This window comes from Parasteatoda tepidariorum, chromosome 10 (assembly GCF_043381705.1).
Source record: "Parasteatoda tepidariorum isolate YZ-2023 chromosome 10, CAS_Ptep_4.0, whole genome shotgun sequence".
NCBI classification, from domain to species: domain Eukaryota; kingdom Metazoa; phylum Arthropoda; class Arachnida; order Araneae; family Theridiidae; genus Parasteatoda; species Parasteatoda tepidariorum.
This window is the reverse complement of record NC_092213.1, coordinates 65,841,942-65,859,200: the sequence shown is the minus strand read 5'-3', so window position 1 is coordinate 65,859,200 and position 17,259 is coordinate 65,841,942. Positions and strand designations below refer to the sequence as shown.

The 17,259-nt window shown below is 28.3% G+C and overlaps 1 protein-coding gene across 30 annotated transcripts in view; it reads right to left on the bottom strand.

Moving 5' to 3' along the window:
- The window catches only part of LOC107453194 (ankyrin-2), a 213,262-nt gene that overhangs the window by 71,671 nt on the left and 124,332 nt on the right, over positions 1-17,259 (bottom strand). For 13 of the 30 annotated variants that reach the window (XM_071186318.1, XM_071186317.1, XM_071186333.1 and 10 more), the window contains 7 exons: positions 15,939-16,082; positions 14,517-14,634; positions 12,815-12,874; positions 10,854-10,871; positions 8,984-9,208; positions 6,656-6,816; positions 4,996-5,207 (listed from right to left, as the gene is read on the bottom strand). In XM_071186318.1, coding sequence (XP_071042419.1) covers positions 4,996-5,207; positions 6,656-6,816; positions 8,984-9,208; positions 10,854-10,871; positions 12,815-12,874; positions 14,517-14,634; positions 15,939-16,082 — 938 coding nt within the window. The remainder of the gene's footprint in view (positions 1-4,995; positions 5,208-6,655; positions 6,817-8,983; positions 9,209-10,853; positions 10,872-12,814; positions 12,875-14,516; positions 14,635-15,938; positions 16,083-17,259) is intronic. The other 17 variants (XM_071186322.1, XM_071186325.1, XM_071186326.1 and 14 more) reach the window with 4 other exon arrangements.

Here is a 17,259-nt window from a genome sequence, read left to right as displayed (position 1 = left end):
AAGCTCTCAAGAAATGGCGGTCATTATCAAGACTTGCCAGACGTGAAAGAAAAGGATTAAAAGTGAACAAAAAATAGTAAACAAAGGTGCGAAACAAAACTAGAAAAACTTCGGTTGCCGAAAATGAATAAAGATGAAAAAACAGAATAAGAAAAATCGCTGTGGCAGAGAGGTGCAAATTAGGGTAAAATGCATTTCCACATGCCATGGAAGTGTTGAAAATCTAGAAAATGCGCTCCTATTTTTGATCGCTTGAAGCATGTCGACTGTTATTTATAATATGAATAATTTTTAATCGAATGAAGTTTTTTCATCGAGTAATATCTTACCACTTCAGTTCTTTGAGATTATTTAATATTTTTCACATTTAAAGACACAGCTTTCGACAGACGATACTTTTAATTATTAATTGATTGAACTAAACATGTAGCAGCATGCATATTACTAATGTACTCTGTGTTATACACAGGAATTATAGCATTATGCGCAATGAATTACTCAATTATCTATGATCTTCAGTAACTTTTCTGACTTTCATGATCTCTCTGAGTTAATCTGTAATTCAAAAACTAAGAATACAATCAAAATACTTTTTGATAAAAAACAAAATTTACGTAAAAATTAGTTATGACACTAAACCTTTAGTTAAATGAAGAAAAAAAAATTATCGTGTTTATTTTTATGAAAAAATAAGCTTTAATTAAACGAAACTTAACCAGTGCAAACTTTTAACAATTTAGAGATTTCCTTCTTTTTTGTATAAGTATAGACTATTTTCTACGACTAGCTTTTTTTTTTAATACTAGACTTTTAAGATCAAAATGGAAGACACGAGCACTGAAAGTTCAAAGAAAGGATATTTTTCTGTGAACTAGGAGAAAAAAAAAGCTTTTATTTTATTTTTATGTGTTTATTAAATAAATTAAATAAGAAATTGGCGAAGGTTTATATTTTTGGCTATTTTTTGTTGCGGCTGGCTAACTGAAAAGTACCGAGGAAAAAAAAAAGATTTTTTGTTTTTAGACTAATCACATTTTTGGATTTCAGTAATATCTAAACTGTTTCTATGAAATTTTTTTTGGTATTTAAAGTCATTTCAGAAACTCAAAATAAAGGGTAAAGTTCCCAACTCATCTAAACATTGGAAAGCCTTTATCTTAAAATCATTAATAATTTTCAAACCTTGATGCTGATGTATATCAGAACTGATTCCACCATTTGTCTACCTTCTTTTTTACATTATTCAAAATCATATAAATAATATTGTGATGCATAATTTTTTTAAATTTTTATTCTTATATTCATTTTATTATAAAAAACTTTCGATTCGCTCGTTTTCTTTCTGTTCAAAAAAATTTGATTAAGACATCCATAAAATCTAAAAAATCATTAAAAATAGATATTTAAAAAATGTATAAGAAGAATATAAAAATAAAAGACGTCCAGGAATGCAAATAACCATAATATAAGAAATTAAATTTAGTGATTAAATTATATTTGAGTAGCACTGGAAAATACATTCTCAATTAAATATTGTGTAATACTATATTTTTTTGTAGAAATTCTTAAACGACAAATAAATTATGAAATATCATTTGAGCCTACCTCAATGAAGTAGCAATTAAGTAATAAATTTCCTAAATTAAACCTCTAAACCTAAATGAAAGAAAAATGAGTTTATTTTTTAAATGTCTCAAAAATATATGGATCACTTAAAACTAGCTAAAATTATTTTAAAAAAAACGCAAAATTGAAATTACTCAAAATTAAGTTATGCAAAATTAATGTACCGCAAAAAAATACAAGAATACCACACATGCTTTGAAGACTCAGGAATTTATAATATTAATTTGACTGTCGTTAATATTCTAGCAGCTAAAGTACCGAAAAAAATATTTTTAAATATATTTAAACTTAAACCCGTTCATAAATTCATTTGGAATCTTCAAGAGAGTATTTTAATAGTAAGACAAATCTAACAATCTACATACATGAGTATATTAAGAATTTAACAAGAAGTAAATTTTCAAGTATTATAATTAAAAATGTATAACAAGTTATAAACTTTAGAACAGTAAATAGAATGTATCCAATCAACACTTAACAAAACGTAAACTATACAGCGTCAGTAAAATATATCTTTTTAAAAACTAGACTTCGTCCATAATTTATTAGAGAAAGTATATCAGCTAGCTAATTTAGTTCATAAATTTAATACTAAATTTAATAAAAATATTTCCATTTGTTGATTTAAATTTATCATTTGGAATAATCACATCTAAAATAACAAAGTGGAGTGCATTCAAATGGTGCATCGACTTTAACTGGATTATGAATAGTTTCTGATTAGTCTTATAATATAATGAAAATAATATTTAATACAAACATTCAAAAAAAAAAAAGAAAAAAAAATTCTACCCTGGTCTAGTCTCTGTTACGTAGCCTCCTCTTGGTAATGGCTAAAAAATTGCGCAACGTTAAAGGTTTTGGAAAGAGGGAAGAAACGCACTAGAAAAATGAAGTATTTTCATAGTTTTTTTTCCCCGCTAACTCATATGAAATCTAATCAGAGTTTTTAAAATAAATATTTCAGAAATTATTAGTGGTTAATGCATAAAAATTTTTATATTTTAGATATAAAATGAAATCCTAAAACTTTTTAAATGTTTCAACATCTTAATCACGCATATTTTATGTATTGCCTTGATTTGCAGCTTTTACTACTCGTCCGACGCTACAATTTAGACAAAGTATTGCTTATACATTCATATATTACATTGAAATGAATGAAATTAAAATCTAGGCTCTAAGACTAATAAAGTTATTTGTGTTTAATGCCCAAGAAGAATTTTGAGCCTATGCCTACCTAGATATCTGACATTGCTACCTAGTCAAATGAGCTATTGAGTCTTGTATATATTTCAATCTCTGAATAACTTTGAGATTAAAACAAAGTCAAACCGAACTCATACTTCAGAAATTAAAACAATTCAGAGATTAAAACAAAGTCAAACCGAACTCATACTTCAGAAATTACAAGAGTTAAACAAGCTGTATATTAAATAAAAATTAAATAATGTGTGAAATGCGCTTGCAGAGGCTGCTTGTTTATTATGAACGTTGAATCTGGTTTCTATGTTTAGCTTCTAGAGCACTTTTTTTTTTTCAGTGTTATTTTTTTTTTGTTCATGGTTCCAAAGCCTAAACAGGCATTTTTGTCATTGCTACTCACGCTTCATTGTTTTCTTTCTCAGATTGAAATCCTCCAAAAAGAAAGAAGGGTGACCACTAAAAAGAATATGTTTAGGTTTCTGTTCCTTCGACGTCTCCTCCCACCAAATTCAAAATAGGAGGCAAATCTTGCAACTTTTTACCGCTTACTAAGAGGAGAATGTTTAAGATTTTGTGGCAAGGTATACTTTTCTTTTGGTGTTTGGCAATTTGAAATACTTTAGCTGCCTTAACATTACTATTAGGGAATTTTAGAAAGCAAATAGTAGACTTCAAGTCGATGTTTTGTTAAAGTCGATGATCAGAATACACCTTCATTCATCTACAAGAGCCAAAAACTATTTACAAAGTCTACATCTAAAACTAAAAATGTGTGAATTTCTGAGATTCATGATAATGATAATTACAGAGTTTTAATGATTGTGTAGTGAATGGTTATGGTTATGTGAAACATAAAGTAAATTTATTAAAAAAAATTGTTGATTCTGAAATTAATACTGTAGTATTTGTACTCTTTGATATCACAAGTTATAATTTAACTGTTTTACTTTTACGTTATTGACTACGGAAGAACAATTAAAATATTAAATTATTCATACAGGCAAGTAAGTATTTACAATTTTACTAAGACTGCGAACAAGAATAATTAGATTTTTGTAAATAATTTCACAACTTTCGAAATTTATTTTTGGCTTTTTTTCCTCAAACTACTGCTTTATTACATTTTTGCAGATCATATTGATTTGTATTATAAATAACATTTCAAAAACTATTAAGATTAGGATTATTTGCAGGATATAATAGTTAAAATTATTTATAGGGAAAAAAACGTTCAAACCATATTAAATACCTTAGTTTCAGAAGAACACAGTCATTTTGATATATTTTTGAAAGTGAAGAAAATATATAATTAATTTTATTACTTAAATAAATATTATTTGAAAGGAAAATTAACATATCGTACAATCTTAGAAAAGTTTTTAAATCAGTGTACGTATTACTTAAAGAAAAAAATCTTATTTAAGATTATTCTTCTATTATGATTTAATTAGTTTCAGAATTATGCAAAATTTGTATGTGAATTTGAACTGATCTAAAGCACAATAGTGATTATGTGTATCTTAATTCATACATTTTTAATACTCCATAATTATGTGGTTTTAATACTTTTTGTGTCTATATTTCATAATACTTAACGATTTATCCTGTTTTTACCCATCTGTTTTGCAACCTGAAGTTACTTTACACCCATTCTTAGCGTAGTCATTTGTTATAGTATTGACTTATTTAACTTTATATTTTTTTCCAATAGGTTAAAAACTTACAGAATTACATCGTCAAACTGATTTTAAAAATATTAAATTAAATTAATTGAGTGATGGAAAATTTATACTGTTTTATAAAAAAATTAGCATTAGATAGCTTAGTCCAAATATTCAATAGTAAATTTGCAAGACGAAATAAATTGACACATTGAAATTCCATTCAATTAGTCCCAACAAATTAAACTAAAACTATACGAACTATTCCTTCAGAATCTCAGTACACACAAGCATTTTACATAAAAGAAAACACATCTAAATTGGACCAAACAAATTGAATGGCGCGAGAAAGCAACCTAGATTTTTCCTTAAATTTCTTAGGTTTTTTAAAAGTTGTTCGCTTCGAGATTGTACTCTCACTCTCTGAGTCTGGATTCAAGTTCGATATATGATTGGCACAGTTAGGATTGCTTTTAATATCAGGCGTATTTTTATTATTTACCTGGAGCCCAACTCGAATCTTTTTAGTCAAAGCACCTTCCGGAAATATCGCTTGGACTTGAGGCACAACTGTAGAGCTGACCATACCACCTTCAGGACCGACTCCGTGCACTTCTTGGCGAACTCGGGTGACAATCGCAAAGTATTGTGGGAAGTCCGTGGTAAGGATTCTGGTGATTCTGTTGGTGTTCAAGTCTTCAAGAGCACTCAATTCTGCGAATGGAAACAATTTTCAAAAGTTTTAAATTTGACTAAACACAGATAATTACGAGCAATCATCAATTAAAAAGTTATTTTTGTTCGAAAAAAATTAAGCAAAACTTAAATATGAAATAAAATGACGAAACATCGGTTATATAGGTGCCACACGACTAATATAGGTGCCACACGCAGCTAAGAGGCAAGCTTGTCACAACTTGACTTCCATGAATGAACCCATGACACTAAAAATAAGGTTTCCCTCATAGGACCCTTATGTGGCTCATAATTTGCACCACTTTGGCTTAGAGATAAGAGCGTCCACCTTCCAAAGAGGTGACCCATGTTCGAGTCCGTGAGGCGGCTGGTTGATATGAATTCTGTTCTAGGTATGCACGGCTCACAGTGCTGTCATAAAATATCCTCAGTGGTAGATGGGTCATGGGTTCAAATCACCTTGATGTCAATTGAACCGAGGGAGGTTTCGTGGTTCTATCAAAAAGTTCTCCACGAAGGCTAGTTTGTCTCAACACCTGATCCAGGAGTTTACTTTTCTTTTAGCTTTAGCTCAAAATTACAATGCAAATGCAGTTGAACATTGATAGTCATGAACTCAGAATCGGGTCAGATATTCAACCCCGGTTATAAAAAGAAATAAAAACTCGCTTGTGTTCCTGTTCAGAAAATTTAGAATGTAAGAGAGATTTGACATTAGTGTCCTACATGATTACGTACGTATGTTTAAAAAATAATCTAAGATTACTTTGCCATCTGTAAAAGTATCAGATTACTTTGAAGTAATACAGAATACTAATGTATTACATGAAGATTCAAAATCTCTATTATCGTATTACGAACGAAAGCACGAAGCAGTAGTCTCCCAAATTCAATTACTTTCCTCTTTGCATGCAAAGTGCATTGCTGTCTCTCTTCTCAACGTTCTTCCCATATGACGTCAAAACTTTTCAGAAATAAAAATACTTCATCGGAATCAGAGAATGCAACATTTAAATCAAAACAATATAATAAATAAAAAAACTGCGGTTTCAATATTAACCTTTTCCTTCTCGCTCCCGTGAAAATGACTGGGTGAGGTTTCTCTCTCTATTTCTCGCTCCCGTGATATTTCCAGGCTGGAGTGTTCAGTAGTAACGCGCCAATAAGAATAAAACTAATTCATTCTTTTGAACGGAAAAAATTTTATTTCTCATTTTGCACACCAGATGACAGTACCAGGATATTTTTAAGGTGATTGCAGATAGTTTATTTTAAATTAGATGTCAGCACTAATCAAATACATGTATTCGTGATGTGTGATAAAAAAATAGGCACTTTTATGAACGTTTTCTTGAAAATTAACCGATCGTTAAGGCGTTAAACAGTGTTATTATATTGCTCAAAGATGTTTGAGACATTATAAAATTCACAGCACACTGGTAATGGCTTTTAAATAATACTCTTACCTTCTCCTTCAAAGCTCTCATTCAGTACTTCTTGCACAGCTTCTTCAGATGCTTCAAGGGTATGTTCTCTCCAACTCTCCCCTGTATCACTCCTCAAAATAGTGATTTCTCTCTCTTTGCCACGTGTTGATGCAAAGTGTGGAACTTCGATTATCACAGGCCTGTAGAAAAATATGATCACAGTTTAATGAAATGAAAAAAGAATATTACTCGCTTTAGACCTACTGCTCAGTCTATGTCATTAAAGAAACGAAATAGTAATAACGATCAGTTATGGTGGAAAATATAACAAAGCTTTTAGTGAGGCATGAACCACGTCGAAATTTCAACAAAAACAAACACTACTCTGAATAACGGGAATTTTTTTTATTCAATGCCTAAATATGTACATAATCTTAGATAAGTGACGTTGCAAGCATATACGAAACAGCAGAATTGGTAAATGCGTTATCCTTTGGTGCAAAACTAGGGTTGGATTGTTGGGTCGTTTTTCCCGATCCTCTTTTAGAGAAAAAAACCTTTAGCTGTCAAAAACAGGAAATATCAATAGGATACGAGGGCGTGCATCATAGGATTTAAAGCTCTAAAATTAATCTCAAGTCCATGACTATCCTAGCAATTAGAAATAAGTAAGTTTACTACTAGTAAGTACATTAAGTTTCACCGAGGATAAGATCGAGTGTAATATTTTATAGAGCAAAAGTTGACTTGGCTATACTACGCCAAAGGACCGCAATTTTATGTACTTTAGGTTATAAAATCAAAAAAATAAAAAAAAAATAAAAAAATAACGTATGACAAGAAATGAAGGAAAGAACATTATAGTAGCTCAGAATCTTTGGAATGATTCTGAGCTGCCATATTGAACCATAACCGTAATTGTGAAACCGTAATTGTCTAGATGTGTAATGTATGTATGTTTAGTTTTTTAGAATAATATGATAACGGATATTTTTAGGTTAGCAATAGAATCAAGAACCATAGAGAAGAAACCCATATTCTTTGGTGGAGACTTTTTTTTTCTCTGCATAGCTCCTAAACCAATCGCTATTTAAGGTATTTAAAACTGATTCATAGAGTAATTGATTGAATGATATAATAGATTGTATTACTCTTTAAATTTAAGAGACTAAATGACTGAATGATATTCTTGCATTGAAAAGACCCGACCCTGCAGATTAATATAGCCTTTAACAATCTGTTTATTGCGAAAATTCGCTACTGTCACTGTTTAAATGACACAATTTTATCTTCTATCTTTGGATCATCATATTTGATTTTCTTAGTAATCGCTAGATGGCAAAGCTATTATGTGCTACAACAAAACCTTTTTATTTGCAGTAATCGCTTATTTTACATTAATAGCCTGTTTATTAAGAATTAAATTATATCTATCCTCTTCGAATGTGATGAGTCATAAGTCAATTTGCTCTAAATTAAATTGTACATGCCATTCCGTTTTTGCCCATTTCCATACCACGCCGTATTGCTTAAATCCAAGATACGGACTATGCCTAAGAAGGTACGGACTAAGCCTGGGCTTTAATCGAACGTAAATTTACTGATAGAAAGATTGATCTGCTAGTTTCTAAAATAATTGTTTGCAAAGTATACGAATTTCACTGCGTGTAATTCTTGTTGATAAATCTATATTACATCAGAAACTGCAATGGAATACTTGCAAGTGACGTAGTTTGGGTATCTCTATCCTGATTGGTTGTTGAAACGTGGCATTTGTTTACATTAGCGACTGTTCTTTCCTTTGGATTTCAAGTTATCCAAGCCCATCAGGTATCAATTCTTTTAAGTGACGCATTCTTATTCTTTCATAATGATTCTTTGACCAAACCTCAATTCTCTCTATATATATTTATTACTTAACACAAAGGCAGGTGTGAAGCTATGTAGAAAAACTAACAATGCATCGAAGTTGCCCAGTACACAAAACAAATATATCAAGAGTTACAATAAAATACATAAACAAATAATAAATCTAAATGAAGTAAAAGACTTAAAGAATTATATTTCAACAAATTCCAAGAGCGATGTGGTGCTGTATTTAATTTATTATTCTAACTTATGTGGAGAAACTCAGCTCAACTTAAACACGCCATTTTGCTTAAAAACGATCAGCTGGTGCTGGTGTCATTGGTCACAGGTGTGGGTATCTGTGATAGTCTTCTTGAAGTGCAAGTACACAATTGAAATAAATTTAGAACCTTTTTGTCAATCTTGTTTTCCTAGACCATTTTTACATGTAAACGCAAAATACTCGTCACACATTATCATAGATTCGCTAGCAAAACGAATAAAATTCAGAATAATTACCCGAGAAATCTAGCCCCGACAGGTCCCATTTCAAGTATTCGAGAGGCGCAGGCTTCTCCTTCCATAAGAGGTGGAGGGTGGATGAGTTTTTCTTTCCGTAGATAACGGCATGTAATTCTCATAGGCATGGAGGCTTTTCGTGGAGGTATGATGACTCTTACTCCAGAATGGCGACATCCTCGCATAGCACCACCCCGGGCATCCACCATAAAACTGACTAAAAACCTATCCACAAATACTTACAATGTAATATTGTTTCGCTGAAGACAGTTAAAATAACATTGAAAAAATATTGTGTTAAAAACATCAATAAAATATCAAAAGCATCGGAAAATACTACATCTATGGTTGATTTAGTTTATATAGAAAAGCTAAACTCAAAATATCAAGTTTTTATCACTTCTATACAATATAAAAAACGAGATGCAAATTTCATTAACGTTCAATGAAAAGTAGGATGCAATGAAAAATTTTAAGTGTCGTTATGATTTGGTGGCATTGAGGTTCACGGCAACTTTTTTTTCTTTAAGTTTATTTAGTTTCTTCGTTAATGGATAGGCTTTATAAATGCGTGATTGATTGAGGTTTTGAATTATCGGAGTTGTATCGCATTGTACTCATAACACCAAATATTTTGTAGAAGTGTATTAAATATTTAAGAGCGATAATCTGAATTTAAAATGTGCAGTATTTTCTAATCTTTAAATATTAGTTTTCAAAGAATGATTTATCTTGCTCATGTTTTATCTTATTTTTTTAAACTCTTAAGACACCAATAATTAATTGAATGTTAGTAAATTATATTTCACCGGGTATAAATAATTAAAATGTTTGAATGATAAACTTGCATATTCATTGATAATGAAAATGCTTGATGTATTTATTTATACTAATGAAAGGAAAATGTAAACTAGAACAAAACAACCACTCACTATACGTGAAACATTTCTCAAAGTCATAGGTAAAACATGACTAACAGAATAACTTTTTTATACACTTTTCCTGGGCATCAAAACGTTACTAATACTAGAAAACTAATTTAAAATTAGTGTTTTCTTAAGAAAAATTAAAGTGAAATTGCTTTTTTTAGAAAAACCTTTTAACACACAAAGTTTTACATTAAAAAATAGTAAAAATCATACTTGGAGAGCAAATAGTAATAAAAATTTGACAACTACACAGTTTTCCTAATGTTTTTTTCAATGTTGCAGAATAATAAGTCTACAAAATTGTAATTTGCTGTAGCCATAAAATTTAATTAGACTTTAAGGTCACTGATTTTAACAACTTTTTTTTCAGAAATTCTCAAATTCTGAATTTTTCTATATTTTCTTAGTATAAGTGTAAGAATGTTTTGAATTACACAAAATAGTTTAAAATAAACCATATGGTAATAAAACAATTTATTTTATAATTTCAAAAAAATTATAAAACATAAACACAGTAAAATTAACGGCAGTTAATGACTTGCTGGATTGACTACTTTTATCTTGAAAGCTTGAACTTATTAATACTTGTATACGAAATATTACAATGCCTACAAGTTTGAACTCTATTAAAATTTTGAAATTAAAAGTGCTCATCTTAGTTCCTCTTCTCAAACACTGAGAACATTTACAAATGCACATTCTTTATAAGTAAACATAAAGTTGTGAAACAAAAATCTATAGTTTGAAAGGTAAGAAAATAATTATGAAGAGTACTAAACAAAAACACAATATTGTAAACACATTTTACTAGCTATTGACCTAAAACTAACAAAAACTATTAATTAGAAAATTGACAGAAAAAGTAATACAGAAATATAATAATTCTGATTCTACTTTTAAAATTAAAGAAAACTAGTATACACTCATAAAGAACAACTTACGTTTTCCATTTAAGTCTGCTGTATTTTGTCCATGCAAGTAAAAGGGAAAACAAGATTAGTGAAAAAAAGAACAAGCAATCACAAGGTTAGTTTGATTATAAAAATATGCAACATTGAGTATCATGTTAACATGAAAATAAATAAATACAAATGCAATTAGTAATATTACAGAATTAGTAGCACAGAACATTAAGTTTTGCTTCATCTCATTCTTTGAAACTTGTAGTCGTTATTAAACTGCGAGAAGTAAATTTCGTGAAATAAATGTATATTCCCTCAGATTATTTAGTTTCAAAAGAATTGAGGCTCCATAGCACTATATTAATTTCATAATAGTAGGATATATATTTAAAATAAATTTATCTGTAGCAATGTATAGTAGTTCAAAATTTTGTTATGACATGTATTTAAACCGCAGAATGTATAGGGTGTTTCGTTATCACCGCGCATAATGTTAGTTTTTAAATTAATTGTCAAAACTAAAGTTATAAAATTACACAGAATGAATACACGAAGAAAAAAAAATTATCGAAATTTTTTGAATCATTGAAGAAGAGACTGAATTCACGACACTGAAACAAAGAAAAAAGTTATGCAAGAATCATAATTCAATTTCTCCAGGGCAATAAAAATAGTTTTTGATGATTTTCACCAAGTCTTTTTTGTTAATGATTTAATAAGATTCGATAAAGTTTTTCTATTTTAATAGCTTAGCTTACATCTCGATATGTGTTAAATTTTGACTGAATTTGAAAAAATATATGAAGGGCAGAGGTATTGAAACACTTTGCAAATATACACTTTGTAACTAAGCGCATATATGACTCACCCTAGACCAACTGTTGAATATTATTTATTTTCTACACTGAAATCAAATGAAATCAATTGATAAACCAATTTAAATTTTAAATTAAATATTCTATATTAAATATTCTATTCATATAAAGATGTTTCAAAAGCCCTTAGTTATTGACATTAATTTTTCAATTTAATTGACTAATGCCTAAAGATTCAGAAATGTTTGAGCATTTTTTGAAGAAAACTGAACTTCAAAATGATTGAAATCTTTTTGCTAGTTAGAATCAATGAAATCAATATTTCAAATCAACACATTCAAGAAAGCTGAATCATTTAAATATAAATAATTCAATTTGATTTAAATCAGTGATTTTGAATTTCAAATTGATAAGTAAATCGATTCAATTTGGTATATTTTTCGTTATTTTGTTTTGGAAATAAATTATTGTTTCAAATCAACAGATAAGAATTTTTTTTTTCAGTAAATAAAATATATAAATAATTTTAAAGACCCATATTTTTTTATTTCTAATTTAGCACCTCGTTTTATTCGGCAGTAGATGACTCTCACAAGATATAATTCCCATATTTTTTCCGACAACTTTACACAATTAAAAAAGATCGATTTAAAATAAAAATATAGTCTGTAACCATAAAAAGTTTCTTTTGTATCTTTTATCTATATTTATCAATATCTATTTATTTATGATCTATATTTATCAATATTTATCGATAAAAAATATGCTTACTAAAGCAAGCTGTTTTGTTATTAGATATGCAAAGAATTAGAGGCATAAATTAAGAATGATAACACTGAAATATTTTTTAAATAAAAAGATTTAGGCTCTTATATTCTAATAAGTTCAAATACAAGATTCATATATATTATAAATAAACACAATTGTAGCAGAAAAAAAATAATAAAGTGTTTTATTAATTTTCTAAAACTTTTTTTTAATAGATTTTTTAGATAATTTCAACGAAAGCTGAAATCTTGAAAGTATTTGCGATATAGTTATAAGACACATAAAATACGGTTGCACATAAATTTAAAGCAATTTATAAATATTAAACTTTACAAAAGCGATGAGGATTATCAAATAATAATTACATTAAAAATGCATGCAGATATATTTCATATATACAATATAAAATTAGCCAACCTGCTTCGAGACATGCCTTTGGGGAAAAGGGAATAGAAGTCATCAGCCCAACTAAATCTTCTAAACAATCAATAAATAAAAAATAAGCATAAAATTTATGTATTGCACATGCTAGGAAATAAACGCTGTTTTTTTTCGAAAATAAATTTTTAACAAAATATAAAAATATAATGACATGATATAAGCCAGAACATTAGGTTGTATGACTAAAAATAATGTATGTTTTGCAAAATATTGCATGCTTAATTTTAGGAGTAAAATAATAAAAGCTAAGCAATAATGTGTTTAAAAAAAAAGTATGACATCAAAATAATCAAAACAAAAATATAATTTGACAAAAATAACATAAAAGATTAAGAAATAACTTTCTATAATTTATGTACCACAATCACATTTACAAAGTAAGTCTAAGTATTCATGGATGATAAACATACATATACACACGCACAGTATTCATATGTATTAATACATATGTATTTGAATCCTTCTAAAGACTGAAAAACTGAAGTGAAAAGAGATATTTAGTTTTCCCTATTAATATTTAATTGAGAAAAAATAAAAATTATCAAAATTGGATGAATTATTATTGAAGCAGAGGGATTAAAAACATCAAAAACAGTTTGATTGCCATATGAGATTTAAGAGTGTTTCTGATAATCGGATTCAATTTCTTCTCTCAGTTTCTCCCAACAATAAAACTAGTTGAGATTCTTAATCCCACTTTTTTTATTTAATTTTGGCAACGATTTGATTACTCATACTTAAACGTTATTTTATGAGTTCTAATATATGATTTCGTTTTAAAAAAGGAATGTAAAAATTCATATTAGTGGAAAATGATAATGGAATAACCCGCATATATTTGTTCCAACTTTATAAAATGGAAAACGTCTGTTTCAATCAAATTATAGCTTCAGTTAATCAATATTTTAGAAAAAGGAATAAGAGCAAACTGTATAAGCTAACTTCATATCGATCTAGTCCTTTTTTACAGTTTGAAATTACTTATTACTTTTCTTTGGAGGTTGAATCAATTTAAAGTTACTTTTTTCCGCTGACGTAAAATTAAAAAACAGGATATAAAATGACAACATTATTTTGAAAAAATTAGAAGGAAGAAATGTTATAAAGTATCAATAAAATATAAGAGAAAATATCACCATTGTTTAAACACTTATTGTCTGTTCTCTCTAAGAGAAAAGTGATTTTCGTATTTGCGTTTTCTTCTTTTATTTATTAAATAAAAATGTTAAAAGTATTTCAACAAACAAATGCTATATAAAATTTTCTGCATGGTTAAAAAGGAAATGTTTTCTAATATAAAAGTTTTAACTTTAAATTCCAAATGCTTTTATTTTGTTATTAATTCCACTAAGAAAAGTTAAAACATTGTTGGATGCTGGAAAAACTTTTTAAAAAATTTAAAAACATTAATCAAAAGTAACTGATATAAGAGATGACCTATTATGTTTATAATTTAGAATATATTACTCAAAATATCAATTAAAGTAATATTTTTTGTATGTAAACAAAATTAAAATTTGTCTACCAATGTTATCAAATGTATTCTATTTATATTTTTTAAATGTTTAAGAACATATATTTTTTTTTATAAAAAAAATTCAACTCATTAAAAGTTTGCAACAAAGTAATAAATAAATGAAAAACTTTAATATATTTTGCAATATTTTCCACTTCCTACCCAGCGTGTACTGGAACTCGACCCAGGTCAATGTTGTCAGGGGAAAATTTCTCACTAAATCCACCTTCTACTGGTGTGCCATGCTGAGGAGACAGTTTATCTTCTTCAACCATAGGTGCTGCGTGTGGACAAAATTATACATACATGAGTAATACAAAAATAAAGTATTTATAGATAGAACAATAGCTGATTAATGACTGTTTTTAGTAAAAATTATTGTGAAGTTTTACTGAATGTATTAAATTAATAAACGTTTTATTTTTTGCAAAATACTTGAAAAAAAACATTTACCGTGTAAAACTCAGTCATCTTAGATAAGTAGGGAGGTATTTTATTCACATCGCACTAGAGCTGCACAATGGGCTATTGACGACTGTCTGGGAAGCATCCCTGAGGATGATCCAAAGACATGCCATCGTAATTTTGACCCTCTGCATAAAGGATGACTCCCCTACTTTGGCATTCCGACGATTTGCGCGCGAAATCTACCATCTTACGGCAGAACAGTTTAACGAGGAACGATACCTTCGGTCCCTATGCAGACAGATCAAAGTGGTCACCCACCCGCTTATTGACCATAGCCTGTGATGCTTGACTTCGGTGTTCTACTGGGAACCGTGTCCTTACAATCAGTCCATTGCGGGACTCACTCATCTTAGAAAACATTAAACTATATGTATTATTTTAAAAGAACTTTCAAAATTAAAACCCTTTACTGATTAAACATTTAATCCAAAACGTTATTTTTCTTATTTTTTTTTTTTTTTTTACAGAATGATTATCAAAAGTCTCATGTTAAGCTTCGAGTCGAGTTGTCAAGTATCATGTGAAGTATCTATAGAATTGATTTTGAATCGCTCCAAAAAAAAAACGTTAATAGTTTTTAAGAAAACGCCAATAAATCGAAAAAAACATCAAAATTTGAAAATTGGCTATAATTTTTACGAAATAAAACTTTAATAAAAAGATATATTAATGCTATTAATTTCCAGACCTATGATTAAGTGAAAATGCTCTGTTTTTATAGAAATAATTTTAAAGTGAAATATTATTTTTCTCAACTCTTACAGAAAAAAATTAAAATATTAATTTTTATTCAAATTTTGTTATAAATGAAACTAAGCAGCAAAATTTTAATTTGAAATGCATTCAAATTAAGCACAAGATAATAATTAACATACAAAAAAAAATTGGCAATAAAAAATAGTTGCATTACTTGCAAAGACAACCAAATTTCAAGTATTTTTGAACACGAGAAAAAAGCTTTATAAACCTTAAAATATATATAAGCAAGTTTTTTTTTAAAAAAAGTGTAGGAAAATAAATTTTAAAATTGCAAAATCTATTTGAAAGTCTTAAGGAAAACTCGATATATTTTAACCAAGAATGTATCATCAATAAAATAATAGAAAGTATTCTTACCGCCAAATTGCTTAACAGAATGCATAACATCATGATGTTTTTCATCTTTTGTTACATCTATGGGTAAAGAATCGTCTCCTAAAGATTTCATCTCATCAGCAGTGAGATAGCGGTAGGATTGATCGCCAAGCATTGCTTCTTCGCCTATTTTCATAAGATATATTTACTTAACGTTGATAAAAAAGCGGAACAATAGAAATCAAAGCATTTTGAACAGAAAAAAGCTGATTTCATACTATGCACTATGCAGCAAACTTAATACAATGCAATATTGCGTAAATAAAAAAGAAATTTAAAACTTAGTATAATAAAGCATCAGAAGCTGCAAGCTCACAGTGAATCAATCATATACAATTAATTTTTAAAATCGCTCTAGATCAATCAGGTTAATTTGTAACAAAAATTTTTTTTTTTTACTTAATTCATGAACTGAAATGTTTTATTTAAAATATTTATAATCAAGGTTTAGTTAATGGATGTGTTATGCTAGACATTTATTAATGTTACACCGCAGTTTCTTTCTTTATAATACTAAGAGCGATCATACATATTATAAATTTTAGAATGCAATGATATGGTTTTATTGCATTTCTTAAATATTTATGTTGATATCTCAATTAATTATTAATGATTGAAGAATATTAGCGTTGTTTAAGATTCTGAAAATGTATCAAAAATAAATCAAGTCTATGAAAATTATTATTTCTTTTTTTTTAACTTTCAAGAAAATGTAGCTACCTTCAGATTCAGATTTTTAACAAAATTGTATTTTAATCATTTGACAACTGTAAATTTTTATGGTGTTCAAAAAAAAATTTTTTTTTTAAACCTTCCTATTTGTTTGAACCAAAAATAACGAAAATCTTTAAAGTATCTTTCAAAGTTTCCTTACATTCTTCTCCTATTCTTTATTTATTAATGAATTTCACTTTAAAGTTAAATAATTTTCTTTCGTTGATGTGCAAAAACAGTATTATTAAAAAAAGTCCTTCTGCTTAGATCATATCATTAATCAACCTTTAAAAAGTGATTTTTTTTAAAACGGAAAACCAATGTTTTTATATCAGTTAGTTTAAATAAAATAATATTAAATTAAAAATGAGTTTTGGTATGCTATTTCAAAGTATCATTGTGTGAAAGGGTTAAAACATTCAAAAAAGTTACCTTAACCTTTTCGTTACGAGAGACGTATTTAACTAGTATTCACGCGATGCCCATTGCGTATAAACGCCATATTTAACTGACATTCACGCGACGCGATGCCCTAAGTGTATGAACGCAGTATTTAACTGGCATTCACGCGATACCCTAAGTGTATAAA